The 25,174-nt window shown below is 42.6% G+C and overlaps 2 protein-coding genes across 2 annotated transcripts in view; one reads left to right on the top strand and one right to left on the bottom strand.

Annotated features, from left to right (window-relative positions):
- Positions 1-222: 222 nt before the first annotated feature.
- On the bottom strand, positions 223-9,686 carry mmp16b (matrix metallopeptidase 16b (membrane-inserted)). The gene is made up of 11 exons (XM_068748358.1): positions 9,561-9,686; positions 7,764-7,912; positions 7,528-7,542; positions 7,158-7,274; positions 5,824-6,128; positions 3,622-3,783; positions 3,222-3,439; positions 2,952-3,090; positions 1,924-2,074; positions 792-907; positions 223-584 (listed from the first exon to the last, which is right to left on the bottom strand). Exons 1-11 carry the CDS (start codon positions 9,684-9,686, stop codon positions 223-225), a joined length of 1,860 nt encoding a protein of 619 aa, XP_068604459.1.
- Positions 9,687-14,811: 5,125 nt separating this feature from the next.
- egfra (epidermal growth factor receptor a (erythroblastic leukemia viral (v-erb-b) oncogene homolog, avian)) overlaps positions 14,812-25,174 on the top strand; it is a 33,079-nt gene continuing 22,716 nt past the window's right edge. The window contains exon 1 of the mRNA XM_068748677.1: positions 14,812-14,896. Within this exon, the coding sequence (XP_068604778.1) occupies positions 14,812-14,896 (85 nt within the window). The remainder of the gene's footprint in view (positions 14,897-25,174) is intronic.

Here is a 25,174-nt window from a genome sequence, read left to right as displayed (position 1 = left end):
TAGGAGACGTGGCTCCCGCACTCTTCTCTGTTTGAGTCCTCCTGATCATTTCTCTTCCTCGCAGCTTGCCCGTTAGAAGTTCTAGCAGTGCTTAGATGTGCCAACATGGCAAACTGTAGTACTGTACCCATTACAGTGCTTCCAATTACTGTACTTCAGGCTTCAAGTAATAACAAGATCTTCATCAGAGCTTCTCTCTCTATACAGCGCAATTAGAGCCCCTCAGACCCACTCTTGCATGGAGCGCTTGCAGTACAGTATGTGGCGTTGCGTGGACTTCCTCCTGAACTGGAAAACCGTGTACAGGAGGACCATCATGCACAGCGCCAAGACACAGGGAATAGCGATGGCCACTGCTTTCTCCGTGCCCCCCGTGCTGTCAAGTTTGATGACAACGTCCACATCACCATTGTCATAGTGGCGTTCCTCTGCAACTGGGGGGCTCCAGTCCCAGTCGGGGTCAGCAGGCAGGCCATCGCAGCCCATGAAGTCCCTCAGGATGGACCTCGGGTAGGCAGGCTCCACACGAAGCAGCTGGTTGTTGAACTTCCAGTACTCCTTTCCTTTATAGAAGTAGGTGAAGCCTAGAAAGCAGTAAATTAACTATTATTATATCATCTCTGCAAAGTTTGAATATCACAAGATATATTGTACTTTATCGATGTTGAAGATGCTGTGGCAGCCATCCACTGGATTTAAACAGAGATTATACTTTTAGATCACTGGAAATCAAAAGCAAAAAGCAGAGCTGCTTGACTTCAATCCCGCTGCAATCCTTATAGCTGACATACCGTTGGCTTTATCGACGAAAGCCCCCTGTGGAGAGTCCGGGATGCCCTTCCAGATGGTGATGGGCTTGGGATAACCTGGATCCATGGTCCTCATGTCCTCGTTGTATCTCCAGTATCTAAAATAGACAGCAATGCAGCAGTAAGTCCACAGGTGTATGCAGTCACTGTTCCTCCATCGGACACCTGATCCCACAGTTAGTGAGTTTCCTCTTCCTCGGATTCATCCCGAGGAAGAGGAAACTACTCAAAAAAATGTCCACAAAATGACTGGGGGGACAAGAAAGTAAGATAAACAAGCCCAAATATTGATCACCAATACTTCTATAATGACAATGCTTTTTCATATGACTTGCTTTTCACAACATCAACGCTCTTAGCGGTCCTCGGGTCTCTTTCAGTTAGCACAGATAAAAATCCTGTTTGTGAGAATGGACAGATCGAGCATCCTGTTTGTCATGATGTGCAGCAGCAGGTTGAAGAATGACAGTATCATGACAATGCATTCTACCAGCCTTCATCTCAGGGTCCCGTGACCTTCTTCAGATATGATTTATCACGACAGCTGAACAAACATGTGAGTCACCCGCAAACTTTAGGAACCTTTTAACGCACAGATAAACAACAGATTCTCTGATCAATCTGTTTTGGAAAGGCTCCCATGGTTTCACTCCCGACTGCAGGAATCTAATTATTAGAGTTATGATTCAATCAGTAGATATGCCATACATAATTGAACAGAAACGCAATAACAATTTTCCCCCCAAAAATAGTCAATATTTTCACAGCAAACGGAGCTTTGAGGAAACTAATCTATGTTAAACATAAAGCAATACAAATGCTAATTTATGAGATACCTCCGGGAGAACATTCCCAGCAATCACTAAAGTTTCCATTGAATTAAAAAACACATTACAAGGAAGGAGATCACAAATATTTGGGATTTAATCTTTTGTCTGTAAAATCTAATAATCAACATGCTGTACACGCTGCAGAGCTCTTTGTTGAGAATGCTATAGATCTCACTTAATAACACAGACTTCTCAACGAAGATGTCAGCCAACAGCGGTCCTCTGAGTAATCGCTGCCAGCCTGTTAAACCTCATAACAGCACCAGCAATCTGTGCCCACAAACCTGTCTCCTTTGAAGAAGTAGGTTTTGGCGACATCCTCCCACCAGACAGCTGTCTCTATATTCTGAGTGGGCATTCCACTCCCGAACAGCGAGATGTCCTGAGGGTACGAAGGCTGGAGCATCGTGTCCTTGAAGACCCAGAAACGGTTTCCTAAAATACACAAAGATCGGCAGCTCTGGGGCGTTATCATAAGGATGACCTCAAAATTCACACCGGACTTAAAAATTCCCATTTCTCAGCTCGTTCAAGCCTTCTGTGGGGATTTCATTTTCTATTTCTATTCATGTGATTTCAAAGGTCAGATATATTGCATCACCTGGCTTACAACATTTCCGCCCAGCAGAAAATCTTTGCAGTGTAATAGAATAAACAGCGAGATGAAGGCAACTCTGCAGAGACTTGTTGTTTTCAGTTTTATTCAAGCTATGGTTGCATTTAATTTGGTCTGATCATAAGTGCTTCAGGCAGAATGAGAAGCGCAGCGGCGCTGGCGTACGTGCAGTAAAGTAACTCGACATAAACACACACACATGCAATTCAGTCCCCCTGAGAGAATAAATAAAGCATGAGGCACTCTGATCTCACTGGGTGACAGATGTCATGTTAATCCGCCTGATGGACAGACAGCTGCATCGTTTCTGTTGCCACAACACAAAACAACCATGGAATAAAATAGCACAACTGCTTTTATTTCTAATATTTCAGGATAAAGATCTCAGTGTTAATTAGTGTTTTTTTTTTTTTTGTAAACTGAATGAGGAAAGAATCATTTGATTAAAAAAATACACCTATCGATTGCATTTCCATCCTCTGGATTTCTTTCCTGCATTATTCATGGTACAATGTTTACTGGCTATCTCTTTCATTGTTTGTTGGCGGTTACTTAGACTGCAATCTATGTACTAGAATACAACTACCGGTATTAGAATGTATAGCGCATAGGTCCGTAATGCTACCATCAAACAAAGAAAATAACAAAAACATTGTTAAAGGTAATTAGAAAGCTGAATTCTTCTGTTTTCATTACCTTTGAAAAAGACAAACTTCCCTTCGCTATTTTCATACACGGCATCAATTTTAGCTGGCAAGCCTTTCCAAAAGTAGTTGATCTGCATGGGGTAGCCGGGGACCACTGAGTTATCCCGTACCCTCCAAAACCACTGGTCCTGTACGAAGGGATGCGGTATTAAAATCATACATATAATCATCATCATCATCATCATCATCATCGTCATTATCATGAGCAATGCTTTGAAAGCCAGCAGGTAGGCTAATCCATGCTGGCGAGCTACTCTACCTTGAAGACAAAAAGCTCCTGTCGTAGGATTGCCAGGGTGTTGAAGCCTCCATCGCAGATGTTGGGCTTGGAGTTTGGGTTGGAGGGTTTGGCCCCCGGTGGAGGTCGGTGGGGTCTGGCATGGCGGTCATGTTTCCGGGGATCTGAGGGAGGGTGGAAACGAGGAGGAGGGACTGTGGGTGGGGGCCTGGTTGGCTGTGGCACTCTGTCTGGTGGACCTAAGCAGATCACAAGATATTAGAGGTGAGTTTTTCCACACAATTCAGTTTATCCCATTGATTCAAAGGGTAGTTTATAACCTCTTTTTAGTAGGATTTACATAACAAAAAGAGCTGTTTGTTTTTATCACTCTCCGCCATCATCATCAAAAACATGCTGATGTGTTTTGGAAAAGGGTTACCATAGATTTTCTGGATGCCCTGTAAGTCATCATGAGGTAGTTTGAAATTCTCCGTATCCATGTACTGGTAGAAAGGAGCCATGATAGCAGTGGGGTCGTTAGAGTGTTCCAGACCGAGGGCGTGGCCCAGCTCATGCACGGCAACCAAGAACAAGTCGTTACCTGGGGAGGGACAGGGGGCGTTGTGAATGCACAAAGAATAAACAGTGCAGGGCTTAACCCCCCATCAAGTCAACAAGGAGCCACGTATGATGATTACTGGAGGTAAATTGCAAAGCATGACCACTTTCCCTGTTTTGCTCTATAAGAGAAGATAAGCCTGTGAGTCACGGCTCACAGTGGGCAGAGGCAGCCATGCTCACGTTGCTGCCCCAAGGCATCAGAGCAAAGTGGAAAATATGAACACACACTCCCATAACGCACCTGAACGCGCACAAATGTTGGCATAGCACACAAAAACACTGTGGATCCAGTTTGCGTCACATTAAAACAACGACACAAAACTGAAGGTGTCCTCAGGACAGTGTTGTCCTTTAAAAACAAGATATCCATTCCTGTCAGCCGCGCCGCACAGAGCAGCCGCTGACCCCTCCTCCAGCAGTGAAAAGGTTAAACCTCCCTTCACCCATTTGTCTGACACAAGCCAGCCTCCTCCATCTAACAGTAATGCCCCTCAAGGACTCCCAAGAGACAGGCCAGAGCCGCCATTAGCGCACATGTCAACATGCAACACTCACAATAGCGCTGTTGTAAAAGCCCATTAAGGGTTGCACTTCTTTCCAGATGCAAAACCTGAGACAGGAGCTTCCAAGATCAGCTTCACTCCTCAACAAAGATAAACACTGGGACACTATAAGTGAGGGCGAACATGAATTTGACTTGAGAGTCTGAGACAATTACCAATGGAGAATAACACAGAAAGATAAGAGCGGGGTTTCACAGAATAAACTAAATGAGAGCCTTTATGCTCATCATCCACTAATGGAGAATTGTATTTGTGTGTATAAACAATGTAAGGTAAGGTAAAAAAATAAATAATGTTAACATACAGACACACTATCTGATATGGTGCATACAGGTGGATGGGTTCCCCCGAACAGTCCTGGGAAGATGACTGAGGAAGATGAAAAGCTTCTAGATGGAAGTTTCAATCAAGCGTAGGCTGTGTGCACACGCTGCAGCGCTTTACTGTCAAAAGCACAATAAGTCTGAAGCATGAAACGTTCCAACAAACTGCAAACAACTTGAAATGACGAAGCGGTTACATCACAACAAAGACCCACTGAAGTCAATGCGAGCACAGGAAAAGCACAACTTTAGCTCGCTAACACGCTGAATGCGAATGCATGGTTAGAGGAGCGTCATGCAGCCACAGTGCTATACAGTACATATTTTTTCTCTGACAAATACTCTTTATAATTGTCACTCTGGGACTAGCTCTACCTCAGACATTTTAGTGACCAAATTCTACATCCAATGAATAAAAGCTGAGACGTTACTGAGTGAAAAAATACCTAACATGAATTATTCCATTACTTCACATGCATTTGATTTCAATTGAGCCAAAGGTAAGAAAGAAACCACTAGTATCTAAATGACATGACATAACATAATAACATATATGACATAACATCACATGACGTGACAGGATGCACCACATAATAAACTGCTGTTAACGCAGCATCAAATAACATAATGCAACGTGATGACACCGAGCAACACACTTAAAAACTGAATCGCCACAATCATGTTCCAGCAACCAGTGCCTTAAAATATCCTGTCATCTGAAGAGGCTATGATAAGGAGTCCTGACAGATGGGACGAGGAGTCTTTACAGAGCCCATCTTAATCAGAGACATCTCTGCAGTGTTTGTCTTTGGTTGAGCGTCCTCCGTCCCTGCTCTGTGATACCATCTCCATCATATTATCCTCCGCCCTGGCCATCTGTATTTCCAGTTTTCTTCCCATGAGTCCTTATCTGTCTCTCCTGATGACTGCTCTTCTTTCTTCTTTAGTCACTCACTACCGCACGGCTAATTAATTCTTTACTTGCCTGCAGCCTTTCTTTAATGATTTTTCTTCTGGCTCTGCTGTTGCTTCTTTCTCACTTTTTAAGGGGCTGTTTATAACTTTGTCTCACTCTTTACCACATTCACACTTTCACAAGCTTGACGCTTGCACCCACCCTTGCCTTTCGCTCACCATCATGGTTGGGGTTACCGAGGGTCCAAGGCTCGTCTGAGTCAAAGTGTGTGTCCCCTCCTATGCCTGGGCCTGGGAAGTAGGCATGGGCGAGAAATCCCCCCTCCCCGTCGAAGGGCGAACTATCGCCATGAAAACCAGAAGCGAAGATGATGGTTATGTCGACGTCGCGCCTGCCCGTCTCCAGTGCACTGTATGGAACAGCCTCAAAGCGTAGAGGAGTCACACCCTGCCACACGTCAAACGCCCGCCGGATGGCATCGTGAGTCTCTCTGGCACCCACCTTTGGAGTGACATTTTTTATGCTGTGGAAAGTACAAAAATATGTACATTAATTTCAGGGCCGATGAGCAGGTATGAGGCTGAGACAACGCCCTGCTCATTTGCATACTCTTTTCTTATTATATCAGCACGTACAAATCATGCAACACACTTCAATTCATTCAGCAGAAATGAAGTCCAAGCCTCACTATCCCGTTACTTGCAAGTGAATATTTTTACTTTTCAAAATTAAGAAGACACTAAAAGGAAAAGTTTCACTTGACGAAACTATTTGAAGCCCAGCAGCTTTTGCTGAACTTTGAACACAGCAGTCGTTATCGGTCCCTGGCAGGCAGAGAGGAATGGGAATCCTTCCTCTCGCTGCTCATTTCCATGAATAAAGTGCAGTCAGCAGTAGCACCGGCTCTGCACTGATTGACATTCCATTAGGAGAGGTGGCTCATCAATTCACATTCGTGAAGGAAGGACGGAAGGAAGGATTTGAATAAATTGACAGCGTTATCATCGATTAATGCTGTAACCTGTCATTTTGCAGTTACGCCAGAGACACGTTTAACATTTCTCCTCAGGACCTATTAAAAGCCGGGGTTTAATGCGCTGGGAGTTTAAATGTTTCTGCTGAGATTAGGACACAATTTAAACTGTGATTTTTTGAACCATTTTATGCGGGGATCCTTCAATCTCCATGCTGTTCAGAGCATATTGGTTTGTTTTATGAAAAGAAAAGAATATATTTAAAATTAAAAAGGTTTCTTCTTTTTTACCAGTGTGCTATTTATACACTGCGAAGCAAACATTCTCACAGTACATGTGGGTATGTGTTAAATTGGATGTGTGATGTTGACTACATTTTTGTGCGCACGCCCCCACACGTGTGACGTATTTGCACAGTCTCTATGACAACACAGAACATGTGATCTCAGATGGTTAAAGAGGGAGACAGAAGAGAGGAAGCAGAGTTGTGAAAATTACAGTGACACCGCCACATCTAAACCTTATAATAAAAGCAAAACCAAATAGTCACCATGACAACTGCCTCCACTATCGCTCACCTGTAGGTGATGTGTGCACGCTGCCACTTTTGTCCTGTCAGAGCATATCTCCTCTTACGTGACCTCGAAACACGTTTAAAATGGTCTGGAACGCCACAGCGAGGCTTTTGCATCCAACTAAAGAGGAGAGGAGAGGAGAGGAGAGGAGAGAGATTTAATATGAATATAAAATGGGTGGCAAACACCATCACTAGACAACATGAAGCACTGAAGTGAACTCAGCAGATAATTCCAGCAGGAAATGAGGAAACATTTATTTCACAGTACAGCCATTAATAAAAATGTAAACAAATATTTTCTCACTCATAACACATCAGGTTATGACAAGTACAAAAGACACACAACAGGTAGGCAAAGCGTTAATTCTCACCTCAGCGTGATATCACTGCACCATCAAGCAAAACAAGAAGAAGGAGAAGCGTTAAAACGTTCACCTGAGGGCTGTTTCAGGCGAGCTGTCGTTCACCAACTCATTCAAACATGAAGGATATTTCTTTTCGAATTGTGACCGAATGAATGTGTGACATCAAACAACCCAAGTGAGCGTGCATGGCACCAGTACTTGTGTTTTGTACAGGCATGTCCATGGCGTGTTTGCATACTCACTCCTTGGTTTCCTCATCCAGTGTCCCGGTGACATTGAGGCCATAGGCGTGCTGCATGGCAGCAATGGCTGAGTGCATGGAACGGGCTGAGCGCAGGACTGACATTCCTGGTTCTGTGCGAGGAAGGTATCCATACCTCTGTAGCCATTCCTGGGGAAGAGGGGGAAAATCTGGTCCTTCACACTGTGGGCTCTAAACACTTGTTTTAGACTGGTTGGCTTCATTATAGAACTGAAAGAAGGGACATAACATGAGAACGGAGTAGGAGATAAAATAAAAGGGTTTATCTGCTGGATCAAGAACTTTTCATCAGCATTTTTTTGCACGTTTTTTTTTTTATTTAAAATAAAATAGCTACATTTTGCTGGAATAAAAAAAAAGTATTGGCCAGTGGCCAGGCTGCAGAACATCAAGAAGGAAGGTCTTTAAAAAAAGGATCATATTCTCTTTGTGTCCAGTCATTAGCTTTCACCGTCAAATAAATGAATGCTGTCGTCCCCCCATGTATTTCACTGTATTCTGTTTTCACCTATCAGGTAATCTCAGTAAAGCATCACAGACATTCCTTCACTGCAGTGCTGGTGTACCTTGCTCAAGGGCACAGCCAAAGCAGCCGTTTAATGAGTCCTCATTAAAAGGAGTCTTGCTCTAGTTCTCCCAATAAACAGCAATCCCCATCATAAAAATCCATAAGAATATGGCAGTGTGCCGTTCATTCTGCTGTTTAAAAAGAGATGTAAAGGTTTCTAACTGTCACTACAATTTTGAGAATCACAAGAGCTCAAACAGCAGCAAGAGAGAGCATGCTCCGGTTGTATTTGATGTTTTATGGCAGAGTGCAGATCAAAAGTTTAGAATGAGGTGGAGTTTGCAGAATAGCCTGCTCACACACTCACTGGACACCATTGAGCGCATTTGAATGCCCGTCCAGTGACCTACGACAGTTTGCCGTGCAGCTTCAGGTCAGCCTGCGTGTTCCAGCTTTAGCCCTGCCTCCTGCTGGCCCAAGGAGAGTGGCTTTAAGGAGGAGCGAGGCGAGGCCGGCCATCGTCCAGGGGGTCACCGTCAGACTCAGTCCACAACATGCCATCCAGCTGCCTCGCCATCACAGCACAGCCAATGGGATGCCTTCCGACCAGCTAATCTGACTAGCTCTCCTCTGTCCATCCATCCCTCTCTCCTCCCGCCTCTATCCCTCTTTCCGCTTGTTTATCCCTTTTCCTACTCATGTCGTTTGTGAGTATTGTGTTTGATAAAATAATCTCACAGACAAAAAGATTTACTGAGCACCCCAAAAAAAGACAAAAAATAGTGATGCTGGATGCGAGTCGTCTTCAATATTAATTTTTTTCCTTTTCTGCAAAAGAACAAATGTGTTTATCCAAATTGCTCCTGCAAACATTTCATCTCCTCCAACACTAAGCTGGATCTCCTTCTCTCAAAGCTTCGCTGACTTCACATTGGCCTGTCACTAATGCATACCAGAGAAATCACGACGCTGCAGGCGCCTCTGTTAGAACAGATCATGTTATTACATTTGGCATCAGTGGACTCGATGCGCGCAGCTCACGGGCCGCATTACGCTCCACGAACGATCGATATTTTCCTGAGTGCGTGAGCTGTCCTGATGCTTCAAATGTTGTTTTTGTTGTTGTTGTTTTTTTGCGTTATGTTTCCCACGGATGGCGTGGGAAGTCTCCACAGAGGCCGTTTTGCTTGCGCGCCGAGGCGGATGATGTGGAGAGAAAGAGTGCGCGGTCCTGGATGATAACCAGCAAAGGAAGGCCGTTCGTCTTACCTCAACGTTGAAATGATGCTGCTCTCCGGACACGGCGCACGAAATCCAAAGCAAAAGCTGCAAGCAGAGAGCTGCCGCGTAAAAGCAATCCAGTGGGTTTCTTTTACTAGAGGATGCTAAGGTCATAATGACCCGTTTTCCCCCCGAGTGTTTAGTAGAAGAAGCCGCCCCGTCTGCTGTGGCTCTTGTGTCAAATGAAAAGCATCAGGCGAGCGGGTTAAGGCAAGACTCGGATGAAGACGAGGCGGGTGGGGGGGGGGGGGGGGGGGGGGGCAAGAAAAAGGGCCACGCGTGTTTTATAAAATCCCGATGGTGGCATAAAATGTTCCTGTCAAGGAGCGATGACGCGGCGTGTTAGACCCACTGCTCTCGCCATTCTTATTTACATCAGGGGGGGGGGGCTACACCTGACCAGCAGCATCAATGGCTCCATCCAGGACACACAGTTTGCGCAAGATCGACTCCCTCCCTCCCGACTCGACGCGTGCGCTTTGATTTCTCGCACATCACCAGAGCTGCCCCTCACTCACAGAGCGCATGAGTGAACGTGCGTGCGTGCGTGTGCGCTTTAGACTTTTGCATCGCAAAAGCGAATGATATGTGCAATTTGAAAATCAGCGTCTGCATCCAATGAATTTTTTTTTATGGTAAATTACTCTGGAATTAAAGGTCTTGGCTCACATTATAGAATTCTGGTGTAACAGTGCATTCCTTTGTTTGTGCATTTATGAACTTACACCAATATGAACCAAATGTGTCTCAGATGGATCAATCATTTGATCTTTTATCAGCCATTGAGCGTAAACACGTGACGGAACACGGACAGATTTGGCATTAGCCTAATTTAATTTTAAATGCACGTCTGTAGTACGAACAGATGCTTTACGACCAAAGCACGTTTAACCCACTTCAAGAAAAGGAGAACATACCACTAGATGGCGCTGTTTCATTGCGGAACGTGGCCTCCAGCAGCGGTCGCAGCAGAGCTCTGCGAGGACGCGCAGCGCACCGGAACTCCTCCACGCCCGCGAACAAATGAGCCACATAATTGATGTGACATTGATTTGATATGAGAGTCAGAGAGGGTTAATGATGAAACACAACCCAAAGGTTGCTCTTATTATTGTTTCCAGTGAGGAGGGAGGTTTTGGGTAATATTCTTTTACTTACATTTAAGACAATACAGAACTAATAGTTATGTCCATTGGGAGTTTATGCTTTTACTGCTATTTGTCTATTTTTAACACTAACATTCTGTATGTGGACTTTGGAACTGGTAAATAACTCCATCAAGGAGGTTAAGTTTATCAGTCTGTTCTTAGAAATATGACTCAAAACGTTACAGACGGATCTTGATGAAATTTTCATGAAATGTTGGGAATGTTACCAGGAGCAGATGATTACATTTTGGTGATGAGACAGAAGAGATCCTGGATTAATTTATAAATGTAATTAACATTTCAGTCAATGGAGCTTCAAAATCTGTTCCTTGATATCTTGGTTAATTATTGATTGATTATTTGACACAAACGCTGGGAACCTCCATCTTTACACCAAATTTCATCCAGAGCGGATCCGGATTGCGGATATTATAGAGATTTTTTTTTTTTTATCAAAGGGGGTACACTTGCATTTCAGCTGACTGTGAATTTAATATTAGAAATGGAGATTAACTTTTACTTTTCATGGTTATGTATAAAGATTCCAAGAATAATTTCTAACCTTTTGATGACGATCCAGATCACCATGGTGTAAATTCAATTATCAGGGGGATGAGCTGCTTGGTGGAGGCTTGTGCTCTCCGAGTGCTTTATAGTTTGTAATTGATTCTGTAAATGTTTATATTTTGTGCTACATAAATAATTGAAATTATTCTGTGCATGACACACCACACACAGCAAGTCTTTCTCACACTGAACTTACCTTTCTATTCATGACTGCACACAAGGTGTTCCGTGTTTTTAGAAACAGGATGTGACTGGTTGAGAGTTGGGAAAAAAATTCCTATTGGATTAAAACACATTTACTCATTTACTTTGAGGTGTTTACCGTGTAACTCAGTGGGCTGCCATGGTGACTGCATGCTCTGACTCGCAGTCAAAGGGCCAGGGGCCTCATCAGGAAATGTAAAACACTGAAAAATAACAGATCAAATTGTGTGTGTGTGTTAGTAGGTGTGTTTGTGTGTGTTTGGAGTGGGGGGAGGAGTATGAGTGTAACACATAGCCTATAAATATTTGTCCTTAGTTTCTTTGGAGATGGTGACGTGTGAGCTTATCGCACTTAGATTAAACTTCATTAATTGGAACGTTTGGATGCCTGAGCTTTGCAGCCATACTGGAAGACAGGATCTAACAAAGCCATTATTAAAGCCTTGATAACTTCAGTCACAGTTTCATCTGACAAGGCAGAGATATGGCATCCATGACAAGTTCCCAAAATAGCGCAAAGGGCTGATGGAATAGAATATTTGACTTTGTTTGACTCGATATATTGTGGCAACAATATCAGTCGATAGAAGTCACAGTTGAGCAGCTCTGTACAAAGTGCTGGGGCTCTTCCGGGGTACTTAGTAATTAGTTTATTAGTATTATTGGTTTATTTGTGCACTAATTTAAGATAAGATGCGGAAAGTAACCAAACAAACACAGAATTAAAGCTTTCTTTATATGTTAAGATCATTTTTGTTACAATTGTTCAAAGTCATAATAACAATAATTGCGATGCAAAATTCCTGGATGCAGCAGATGTGACCAACAGTGAATTCGATACCATCTCATATGCTATATGCTCTTTTTTTTGACCACGATTCTGCATGACATACTAAATAATGCTCTTTGTTGTTGTGTTTATAAAAGTGTATACCTGGATGTTGTGGTCCATCTGGATCCCGTCATGCACAACAAACATCAGACCTTCAGCATGAAATCAACTCCCCTCACAGCCGGCCACACGATCTTTCTCCGCCTCGCTGAACATCATACTCAGACTCCCTGTGTCAACATTCTCCTTTCAGAAGTACATTAATCTCCTAATCTCTTTGTGTAGCCACTATGCAATGACAATAAAGGCTTTCTATTTCTATATACATTGAATTTGAGTCTGAAATATGAGCAGCTTTAATTAACACGTATCCAGAATGTTCCCGTCGGTGCTGAAGAGCAGCACCTGCTGAACACGGCATGCAGAAGGAAAACATTACGATATATCAAAGTTGCACATGTGTTTTCTTTGCCAGCCGTATCCGCTCATCTCCATTCGCTCCCTCTCCTCTGATTCTTTTCCCTCTGTCTTGTTTGCTGTTCTGTCTGTTTCGTGTTTTTGGGTGACAGACAGCTGTGGTGTGAGGCTGTTTAAGCAGGCCTCAGGACGGAGGAGGAACACTGCAACAACTGCTAAATCTATATTTCTTGCTGCAGCACATGTCTTAATAAGAGATGGTGAAAAGCCAAGGTGACTTTTTTATTTATTTATTTTTTTTATTCTTCACACAAATGTCCAAGCAGCTTCATGTGTGGCAAGCATCAGTATCAAATTGTTAAAAAAAATCAACATCAGAGTCAGATTTAAATGAATGATTCTGACATTACAAATGCATTCTCTTGTAATCCTATAATGATGCTCCTTCAGTTACCATTTTCCCCCTGACTCACTGGCATGACACCGGACATGATTTTTTTCCCCCTCTTTCCCAATGGCAGCAATTAAAAGTAGCAGCAAACTGACAGTTGCATCACATCCCCATGTTAGCTGCACATTAGGTAATGTCTCCTGAAGGAAAATATCACCATGTCACCCGACACAAAAACCTCTTCCTCCAGCAGAACAGCCAAAGACGACTTGCTGAGCCATTAGGCAGCAGTAATGAAATAAACACCGCTGTGAAAAATGATTTCTATCACTCTCATCCTCATGGAGTCTGATATGTTACAATAACAAACACATTTAAGCAGCTTGACATCCGATTAGTCGGCCCTGATCAGACAGACTCTCTGTCAACAGTCCAGACGTCTCCTATGCTTTTGTTCCGTCTCTGGACCAGGATCATTCACAGAGGTTTTGTTTGAAACAATTTGTGGTTCTCTCAGCTTTTTTTTTTTCTTTAACATTGCTTATTCGGCAGCACGGTGGCACAGTGGTTAGCACCGTTGTGGCTTTTCTGTGTGGAGTTTGCATGTTCTCCCCATATGTGCGTGGGTTCTCTCCAGGTTCTCTCTGGGTTCTCCAGCTTCCTCCCACCACCAAAAACATGCAATTTAGGTCCAGGTCGTTGAACTTAAAAGCCAGGAGAAGAGAATTGGTTCTCAATTGACTTACCTGGTAAAGGTTAAATAAAAAAATTATTCAGATGTTTTTCAATAAAAACATAAAATGCCTGACGTCAAAATTCGTATTGAATTCCTGATCATTGTTGCAAAATAAATCATAATAAAAAACGGCTTAATTATTTTTGTTTTCCAGGTTAAATAGCTGGATATAAAAGAGGCAAACACACATCATATTTCTAATTCCCTTCACAAATGTCATCAGACACAAAGACAAACACAACTAATGACTTAAAATCTGCTCACCATCAAAAGCAGGGAGAGAACACCCAGTTAAACACATCGGCCTTTCTAAATGTTAAGAGATTAACATAAATATTTGACTCCAGTGAAGGACCTCCTTGTGAGACAAGTCACCCCCCCCCCCCAACTTAGTTTGAATGCTAAAGCGACACTGATGTGTGGATGTAGAGTATTAGTTATCGGAACTTTGTACGTGCATGTCTGTTGTGCTACAGGAATACCAGGGTTTGGAATGACAATAAATGTCTTGGTCATATTTTTATTAATTTAAATCATGACTTATAATGTTCAGATTTCTATATATTACATTATTAATTCCTGTCAGACAAATCATGTTAAAAGCAAGAACTAGAGTAATTGTGCCTGGCCGTAGCGTTTCTGACAGTCCCTACAGAACATCCTACCTACCTCTGGTCTGGCCTACCTGAGCAAGCTGCAGAAGCTGCGTCTGTCCTCCCTCTTGCTGACGTCACAGCCGCCAGAAGCGTGCCTTTCGTCTCCATGAGCCCTGCGCTTTTGGAGTTGTCCGAGGAGGAGGAGGAGCTGTCAAAGTTTTCCAGCGGAGGAAAAGTCTTTTAGTCAGGAGAATAACCTCAAGATCTGTGCGCTTTGGATACGTCGGAATATCTCGGGCTGTTGGCATGGACTGACCGCCTTCTCGCCAGGAGCGTCAAAAAAACACGATGGCAACCCGATTTGCGAAAGGAATCAGTCTCACCTCTCTCCTCTGCCTGTGCTGCTGCTGCTGCGTTCTGGCGGAAAGGAAAGGTATGTCCGGAGCGACGTGTCCGTGTCCGGGTGGAACGCGTAACGCGGTGGGTTTTCAGCTTTTCTCGTACCTCGTCCAGATTCTGCATCTCGACTCGATCTCTGAGAAGTCGGAGCGCTCCAAAGTAAGTTCACCCGGCGTGGGAGAAAAGTTTCTCCTTGGCTCCAGTTTCTCCTGTAACTGTAACTACAAAGACTCCGGTGAAGTCCGCGCGTTCCGTATCAGTGCGGTGTACTTATTTATTGATCGTGAAAGTAGTTGGGGGGGAAAACTGTGATTGGTTATTTAGGAAACTGCGTAAAAGACGAGTCCGCGTCCACGTTGTCGCATTTGGAATGATTTTGACGTGCGTAAATCTGGGCAACATTCCTGACGCTGCCGAAGGGACGGGATTTGGATCAAGCAGTTTACGCACATCATTTCTGGTTCCTCGACATTTGTGTGTCATTCTTCTGCATTAGTTTGAATGTGTTGTGAGGCCGACTTGCCTTTTGTGCCCCGTGCGGTGTGTGTGTGTGTGTGTGTGTGTGTGTGCGTGTGTGCGTGTGTGTGCGTGTGTGCGTGTGTGTGTGTGTGTGTGTGTGTGTGTGTGTGTGTGTGTGTGTGTGTGTGCGTGTGTGCGTGTGTGTGTGTGTGCGTGCGAGTGTGTGCGTGTGACCTGAGACTGCCTCACTGAAACACACTGAACGCTCTTTTTCAGCTATTTTCTGTACACACAAAAAAAATAACAAAGTGTATCCTGTAAATATATTGCAGTGTATGTATCATCTGGAATTTACCTTAATTCTCACCAGACTGTTTTATTTCTATTCTGACAATCCTCTTCAATAATAGCTAAAGGGAGAGGGGGGGTCCTCAAAGAAAATGAGATCAGAACATCCCTTTATCCCTCTAAAGCAGCATGGAGGCCGAAGAAAGTCGTGAAAACAAGTGGAGAAGAATCTGGAGCAGGTTCTATCCCTTCACTCCAGCGGCTCTGTCTGCTTTTTACCGCCTTCTTTTGGCCCTGAAAGGTCAAAGGACTGACAGGACCAGGGCCGTCAACAGACTTGCTGGGGCCCGGGACAACATACCCGGTTGTCCCCCCCCCCCCATCGAGGGGCCTGGACAGGACTATCATCTTCAGGCAACCTACTCAAAATACGTTTTATGGGGTCATTTTTCTTTGAATGCATTTCAGTCTCTAAATGCGGGCCCATTTTCCTCATAGGAAAAATATATATATATATATTATTATGATTTAAAACATAAAAATGTAATATCCACATGCAGCTTGAGTGACTCAGACCATCAAGTCCAGATGTCAGGAGAGAAAGTCAGCAGAAGTATCGCTTTACTCCGTAACGACTTTGACTTCCTATTCTCAGGATTCGCCATGTGTCCGCTCTTATTGGACTGCAGTTCCTCCTTATGAGGCGATAAGCGCAGCGTGCTCATTGCTGGCGGTGCGCATGCAAGCTGGATCGTTCCTGTCCACTCCAAAAGTAACAAACAGTGCTGGTTTTCAGAGGACCATAACAAATCAGAGGTGTTTGTCAGCTAAAGCGACAGAGTCCCTAAATATTTCCGTGCTTCCAAACAAGCCAGAAAACGTGTAACAACGTGGAAATAAAAATTTTAGAATGATCTTAAGGCCGGAGAAGATGAGAAATGAGTAGCTGTAATTATTCGGTTAGTCACTGTTCATTTTTTGTGGCTCATCCAATTTCCATTTCCAGGGGAGTGTACGTTCATCCGTATGTGCAGAGAAAGCTGTAATTGGATTTGCTTTGGGCGAGAGGCTGAGGCAGATGTCTCTATGTCTGTCTTTCCCAGCACACAAGTCTCATCGCTGATTTGGACAAGACGTCAAATTCCAAACACGTTCTCCTTACGTCAGAACTGAAAAAGACGATTTGGTTTGTTTTACATCTTGATTCACAGAAATAAACACGTATATTAATGCTGTTACTGTGAAAGCGAGTTGCTTTCACAGTTTGCAGAATAAAATCATTATAAAAACAGGAATAATTACAGTACATGTTGTTGTACTGTTAGTAAAGTCTTTATTCCAAGGCTAAATTGTTCTTGTTACAAGAATTGGTGGGATTTTTAATGTTTTCCCTTTTAAGGACAATCAAGGAGTTTGCTTTTACTTTGGCTTAATTTAATTTTAGATAGATTTGGCTTTTTGGATTAACCTGCGAAAGCACAAAACACTTTTTTTTTTTGACTGGATACCGAAACCATTGCCCTTTATTCTTAACTAACATTGTAATAAAACCTTGCTTGTCTTTGAACACAAGCAGGTTTTCAAAAGGGAAACATTCTTCATCCAAGTTTAGTGAAAATGTTTTGGGGATAATCCAGAGAGATTTGTTCTTTAGAAAAAGGAAACGTTTCTCAACCCACAAAGCAACATACTTAAATCCTTTACTTTACTTTACTTTAAAATCACCAAACTGGGAGACGCGTGGTTTTGTGGGATGGACCACATTTCTCCCTGTAATAAAAGAGTCTGCTTTACCTGAAAGTGTTTGTGTTGCTAGGATGTACGAGGGAACATCTGGTCAGCTGTTTACACAATGTCAAGTGTCTAAAGATTTTCAATTTAAGAAGAACTCCAAATTGATGGAAATTATGGGCGACAGATATATACTTAACGTATTGAATTTCGCATTCTCTTGTGACAACCTGAAAAATAATTCTCACTATATGTGCATCATTGTCACATGATCAATGGTCCACAGCTGATCAGACACAGCTAGATGAGTGTTAGTGTAGTGAAGTGAGTATACACACATTAACCCACATGCTCATTCATCATGGTTTAACCCCCCCCCCCCCCCCCCCCGGCAGCGATTGAACAACTATATTTTAGCATCTGTCTGTTTAAACATGGCTGAGGTAAGAATGGTAGCAGTTTGGAGGATGATATCTTTCTTTGTAGTAAAAAAAAAAAAAAGGAAAAGAGTATAAATTGATAGACATTGATTAAACAGTGTCCTTCCTGTTTAGTTTGAGGGTTTGCAGGCTACACACACAAAAATGAAAATCAATTTTCATAACTCAGCTGTCTGGACGCTTCTTCAATGGACTGTAAGGGAATGTTTGTTAGCCACTCTGTCCTTCTCTTTATTGGATTCAAAGACGCCAACGCCACCTCAGCCATTGTTACAAGACACAGTGGGACGACCAGATGCATCCCTTTGGACCTTCAAAAGCCCTTTTCTTCTAACTTTAGAAGTCAAAACATGTTTGAACCAGAATTAGACTCAGTCGAGCATATTGCTCCAGGGAGGTCTGCATAGCTTGCCCTCCCCCTCGACAAGGCGTCATAGAAGTCAGTACATTAAAAAAAAATTATAATTATGGAAACGTTTGAAGAGGACTTGGTGGTAATTACTAGGGCTGGGTATAGAAAGGAAAAATACAAATTGATAATAGTTTGGAATTAATCATTTAAATACTAATGGACCACCGCCCAAGCAACCTAATGGAACAGCCTTTAGGTTTATTACTGCCACCTTCTGACCTCTTCCTGTATTGCAATACTCCCAGATGGTAAAAACAGGGGGAATTCTTTTTTTTTTGACCCAACGATAATAATTTCTACTAAATGATCACATTTTTAAATTAATGAACGACTATTCAAAGATCAAAGCGCATCCGAAAGGGTTAAGATAGCTACTTATTCATCCCCTGTAGCCACTGATTCTGCACAGTGTCGTCGGGGCAACCATAGCCTAACATTGGGTGAGACGCTGGGTACATTCTGGAAGAGTCACCAGATAAGCTGTGTTGCCAGTGCATGGTGCCAGTTCTACTCAACTCAACTCACGTTTGGCATCAGTTACTTTTGTTAAGGTCGTGTAGTTGGTTGTATATAATGAGACCATGGAATAAAAAAGTAAAATAAAAAGCAGCTTGTTTGTTAAAAGATGAGGGGCATGGATTTGTACTGTGCAAGGTATTCAATAAATGTCATGCACTGATGAAGCAGTGATGATTCTCTTCAGCCAATCAGCAGTCAGCAGAGCTTCACAACACCTTGTTGTACCTGCTTAGCTTTATTGGAACCTCAATAGAAGTCACACAACAACTACAGCTACCTGTTAGCTTTACCCAATGATAAAGCAACGATATAGAGAAAAAAGCACCTAGCGGTGTGGCCCAGTGTCGCAGTGGTAAGCGCTGTTGCCTCACAGCAGGGAGGTTGCAGGTTTGAATCCGAATTGTGGCCTTTCTGTGAGGAGTTTGCATGTTGCATTTTCCACAAACTCATGGACCATCAAAACGTTGGCTGCAGAAAATCAGGAGTCTTTGTTTCAAAAGCAAAAGAACCGTGAGATGCATATCTACCGTTGCTATTGCTAAATGTCAAGTTTATTGGTGTGATGACTTCTGTGGGAGTCAGTCAAGACTTAATCATAGAAAATGTTCTGGTCTATGTGCTGAGTTTATTTAAAGTGATTATATGTGGGAAGGTTGTAAATAATGCCCACGGCTTCACCCAGCATTCCACTCAGGTAATAACCATGCTGATTTATTTCCCAGAGGAAATGCTAGATTGGTCTCAGAATCACTTTGGGCTTATGCCTGTGGCAGGTTGTACTGCAGAGGTGGTGTTGATTGTTGCCTTTTAAAGCTGCTAAAGTACAAGATGTGAAATGAAAACAGCTTGAGAGCTTCTCCAACTGGACTGTTTAATAACCTGTGGAAGATCAAATTAATCTCAGGGCCATGTCCACGGCTAAACCTTTAATCCCCAATGCAAGGCTCCCTGGCTTTCTTTGGGCGCAGCAAAACCAGCTTATATCAATATGCTTTTTCAGAGTTAATGTGTTATTCAGGTTCTGAACAGAATGACATTGGGAGATCATTTATATTTATATTGGTTGGGTCCAGCTCCATCATTTCTACACTTCAGCATGCTTGTATGCCTGCAAATGTTGCACTGAATCATGAAGAAAACTCACTCCTGCAGTGCAGTTCTGCATCCTGACTAAGTGCTTTTACATATGCGCTGTGTGGGAATCTGACAAGCCAGCTTCGATCATCAGTTTTTCTTCACCATCATCTTCAGAAAGCACGCTATCTTTTCATTAAAGCCCACTCTCTGGGATTATACGTACGTCGGTGGTGAAATATATTGTCCGCTCTGATCTTGTGTAATCCTAGAATCTCTTCTTAGATCCCAGAGAGGCCTTCATACCACTACTACTACTACTGATGCTGCTGCTGCTTTGTCTTGCTAGTCCTTTGATGACCTTCCCAGACTTCCATCTGCTGCAGCCGTTGTTGAAAATATAACATTTTGGTTTTGGGCTTTGGGAGCTGCAGGATAATGTGTCTGTCGTCTGCCCTCCCCGCATGGATAAACTGCACCATGTCTGTGTGGTGCTTAAGAGCTGCTGGCTATAGGTTTCACTCTGGGACAATAGTGCCTCTGTACAGGGCAGGTTATCTGGAAGCACTGATATTGTCTTTGGGCAACAAAGATCTGTGTTATGATGCAGACACACTTGACGTTAGACATGTATGTCATCAAGAGGGAACACAGAAGTAACACAGTTTTTGTTCTTCTTACGTTTCATCATAAAGACATGTCTAAATAAAATAAATCCATTGTGTTGCTCTAAAATAGAGTTGTACTGTATTTCTGTAGCCATTAATTACATGTCTGGTCTTGGTGTTTTTTTAGTCATCGAGAACACACGCACGTCTTTATTTGTCATGTTAAAAATGTTTGCCTTTTAAATGTTAAATGACTGAAAAGCCTACTTTTAGCCACTAAGAGTTGACTTCTCTTTATTGAGATGCAGCTGCAGAGAGGATCCATCCTGTGGTTTGTATGCATCCACTGAGAACCATGTGTGGAATAAGTGAGTGACTGTTGGTACTCATTGAGATTTCTTTGTTTGTACAAAGTAACAACGTGATCCGTTGCATCCATGGCCTCCCCACGATCCCGTGGCTGTGTATGGAATCTCCAGCGGAAAGAGACCGAGGAAGTCATGATGGAAAAATTCCTTCTGCTATCTTCCCATCTTGTGAGGTGCGGTGTCATGTCATGTTGACAGAGAAAAGGGGCCGCCGCTCCAGAAGGGTTATTAAACTTGGGTCGGTGAAAAAGCTATTATTATTTTTTTTACATGTACCTGTGCAGGAAATACTGAAGCAGTTAAGTCAGTCCTTGTAACTCTGGGCGCAGTACATGTTTCCATGCTGGAGGCTTCCAGCTTGGATAAAAACCATCCCTTTAACTCGCTCAATAGAAAGTTGCACCCTGGTTCATGTTGGACGTTTCCATGGTGCAGACATTTGAAGTCTTTTATCAGGCGTGTTCGGACAGATGGTAAACAGACATCGTCTGATGCCCTTTTTTCCCCCCCCTTTACGTATAAATCGGTTTGTGTGTCTGGATTCAGTGCTGGATTATTTTTTCACAATGCAAATGTAAGAATGTCAGTGAGATGGACGGGGTTGGTGGTGAAGAGTGACAGCACAAGGACAAAGACAGTAGGACTGAGGATGCAAAGGCAAAGTGAGTGATCCTTGGCTTCTCATCAGTCTTGAGCGTCTCTTTCTTGTTTCTCTTGCAACACCTGGACTCTATGCTGCATGCTGAAGATGTCAGTGAAATGTTCATCAACTGTCTGCAAACAAACTGCTCTAATGGTGAAGTGTTCTCAAGCCCATGTCATAGTATCCAAATTACATGGTGAGGTCTAACACAAGTCTTTGAATTCATTTTAAATGAGGATACTGTACAGTGAAAGAATTCTGTTTTCTTCATGCCAGGCATATCATTTGTGTCAGCATCCCAACTGCTGTGGACATGGGAGTGGGACATCTTCTGTAATGACTCAAGGGTCCGACTGAGGACAAATGCTCACCCAAGAACGGAACCCCAGGCAGGGAAGGAACACTAGCCTCGCAAACAAATCCTCGTCTCTGAAAACTCTAAAAGAAATTATTTGTTGCGGGGCGTTGGCTAATCGCTGAAACTCGTTTCCCTAATATCACTTAGCGTCTTCCTGTGTGATCCATCGGCCCAGCAAAGGAAATGGTGCATTTTAAGCTGTGAGTCACTGTTAGTGGTTTGGACTTTATGGCACATTATGGCAGATTTAACCAATTTTTGATAATGAATTCCTTCATTTGTCAAAAGCAATAAAGATGGCAAACAGGACGTATAATTTGCAATCCCATTTTGCATGTAAAGGTGTGTGAGTGCTTCCTGTTGGAGCCCTTTAACAGCTTTCCACTCGTTTGTATTTGGCTCTGAACTATAGCCTGTTGCTAAAAGTCTTTAGCACGCTCACACTTTCAGTTTTGTTTTTTTTCTGCAGTTTGGCAACTTCACCAATGAGAATTGAATATGTTAACATCAAAACTACATCAAGTTACATTTACAGTTTGCAGGATTATGTATGCCTTTCAAAGGAATCCTGATTGGGTGTTTTTTTCCTTTGGCAATGTGATTAAGGCATTACGCACTTCACTGCAAGGGTGTGGTAGGGCATCAATCAAGATCTCCCATTTGTAAAGTTACAGTATTTGCTGAAAAGGTAGTGACAAGTAAGAACTAGTCAAATAGGAACAGAGGAGGCTTTGCCGTGCGCATTCTCTGTGTGCATTCTCTGTGTGCATTTTGTGATCCACTGCATGGAAAGGAAAACAGCCTTATCACTTTAATCTTGCTTTGAGCTAAACTTGGACAGCAATGTTAAGAGAAAATGGTTTTATCAACTTGCTTGTGGTGTAGGTGAAAAGTAGAAAGCATGCTTTACAGATACGTTTTTTTTCAGAAGCAGGTTAGACATCTACAGACATGAAGAGTCCCTTGTTAAGTGATATTTGTATTGCTTCCAGGTTGATTCTAGTGTCTAGTCTAGACCTCCCGTCACTCCTTTGAATAGGCCTTTTGCTCTCATTGTAGAGAACAAAGATTGAGTTTTAAAGTTGCAATGTGCCTTTTGTGAGCTTCTTTTTGTGAGTGTCTCTTACCGGGTCTGGTTATATAAGCCTGAGAATTAGCCAATGCAGCTACTATAGTGGGTGGGAGGAAAGGATACAAATAGAAAACACAGAGAACATGCATGAAAGCAAAGCATACAGAAAGTACAATATCCAGCTCCTGTGAATCTTGTCTACACCAAACTTGAATGAATTTCTCCTTCTCTCCAGAACATCTAAGACTTTGGACAAAAGATCCTTTATTCAGAACGTTGTTGGTCTCTTTGACACAAGTCTTCCTATCTGTCTTGACCTTAACGCGCCTTGTCGGCCTGACTTTACGGCCCTGTGTCAACAGAACAGAGAAGAGAATCCCTCTTTTGTAAAGAGAATCTACTTAGAGTTTTACATTGGACTATGGCATCTAACTTACAAATACCAATAAAGAAAAGCATTTTGTGTTTACATGATGCGAAGACTCTGCAGCCATGCAAGTGCCTCTACAAGGGTCTTTGAACTCGTGTCCTCAACGTTTGTCAGTGGCAACAGTCAGCTCGTTGGGATTCGTCCATCAAACACCATTGTCGCCCATCTCCATTGTCTCCTTGTAGACCTATGAAATATCATCCTGGCTAGCAGCTAACAAACAAGACATAGCTCTGTCTGGATTCAGACAACAACGTCTGCAGCCCCTCTGGCAGTGTATCGTAACCAATGTGGTATTAAAGGAGGAAAAGAAGATGTCAGCCCTTGTCTCGCTGTGATTCCAGCATTTTACAAGCGCAACGTCACCTCATGGGGATTTCATCACCGCCATCAAGCGTACTTCCCAACAATTTACGGATGAGACGACGGCATTGCTCATAACATCGTATATCGAGACTCGCCTACAGAGTTGATCTGTGATTTGTTTATCTCCGGGAGCACTAAAATATAATGCGCTCTGAACACTACCTTTTCTAATTGCCTACTAAGTTTCAACGGCACCAGTGCTTCGTTGCGCATAGAATTAATTTCCTGGTGGGACTTTGAGCCGAACAGCTTCATCACCACGTGTTTTCATAATTGAAGCCAGAGGCCTGTAAAACAAAGCAGGAATTCTGTTTGCTTCACTTGCAATGCTTCCCACCATAAAAACAGTGAAATTGGCCCTCATGCAAGATTGCCCAATAAACTGTTTGTGAAAGACATATATATTAAGTGTATACAAAAAGTATTCATATATATACCTTGGGTCATATTAGGGCCCCATGATACTTGAAACATCACTGATAAATGATCACTATCAACTATTTCTCATGTTCATTTTCATTAGAAACCACTTCAGCTCAATAGCTAAGTGGAGAATGGATTCCCTGGTTGAAATACCCTGGAGTGCGTAGATGGACTCGTGCCAGGCAGGAAGGATTAGCGCTCAGGATCTGCTTCCACTACAACAACAATTTCTTCCTGAGCAGATTAGAGGCAGTCTGAGATTTTTAATATGAATTTGCTTGTTACTTTTTATCCTGGTATTATCTCAATGATCAGGCACACGGGGAGATTAAATTACTGAAGAATCTAATTGGGTTTCTGGGTCAAATTACATAGAAACTACATACATTTTATTCATATTTATTATTTACCTTTTGGTGCACTTTTAGCAAAATATATTTTCTTTTCCTTTTTATTTGGCCTGACATTACAGCATTTTGGATTCTTTTTATGTGATTTTAAGCTTTCAGTCAGTAAAGTTATCCAAACTGTCAAAGATTTATCCTCGGATGTAAATGCTCGGCACCTGCTGGACAGTTAAAAAGCATCTGAACTGAGATCCAGGAGTCACAAGTGGAAATGTCATCGCATGCATTGAGCTGTTTATCGCTGACAAAACAATCTTCTCTCTTATAGTAAGAGCTCTTAGAGATTGCTGTTATTTCACACTGTTTTTCTCCAAAGACAGAGTTTGTTCAGTTTCCAGGATTTCCATCTTAATTCAATATTTAAGGACTTATCATTTGTGTTTTGATCTTTGAAAAGGGCCTTATCATGGGATTGACCAATTCTAAGTTTCTTAAACTTCTTGAACTTTGAATATCAGCATTTTTGCAAATGATGCTTTGAAAGTAATTAAAAAGTAAAAGCATAGTAATTGGTTCTATTTTCTTTCTTGTTTTCTCTCAGATTGCTCTCATTTCCCTTCAACAGAAAGATCCGCACCGATTATCCGGTGTCTGCAGTGGTCACATTTCATTTTGTGCTTCATACACAATGGTATGTAGCCATACTTCTTGTGTTCAGTGGTGTAGCTGATAGTAAGAAGGGGCTAGTCTGCCAAGCGTGATGCCTTTGATGAC

Source organism: Brachionichthys hirsutus, chromosome 15 (genome assembly GCF_040956055.1).
Source record: "Brachionichthys hirsutus isolate HB-005 chromosome 15, CSIRO-AGI_Bhir_v1, whole genome shotgun sequence".
NCBI lineage: Eukaryota > Metazoa > Chordata > Actinopteri > Lophiiformes > Brachionichthyidae > Brachionichthys > Brachionichthys hirsutus.
Note: the sequence above shows the minus strand (reverse complement) of the source record. Positions and strands in the feature narration are given on the sequence as shown.

Coding starts and splice junctions, on each gene's coding strand:
- mmp16b (XM_068748358.1), bottom strand. CDS start 9,686: ATGACCTTAGCATCCTCTAGTAAAAGAAACCCACTGGATTGCTTTTAC. Junction 7,913..9,560: donor AGCATCATTTCAACGTTGAG/GTAAGACGAACG, acceptor CCTCTTCCCCAG/GAATGGCTACAGAGGTATGG. Junction 3,784..5,823: donor CGGTAACCCCAACCATGATG/GTGAGCGAAAGG, acceptor GTCCCTCCCCAG/GTAACGACTTGTTCTTGGTT.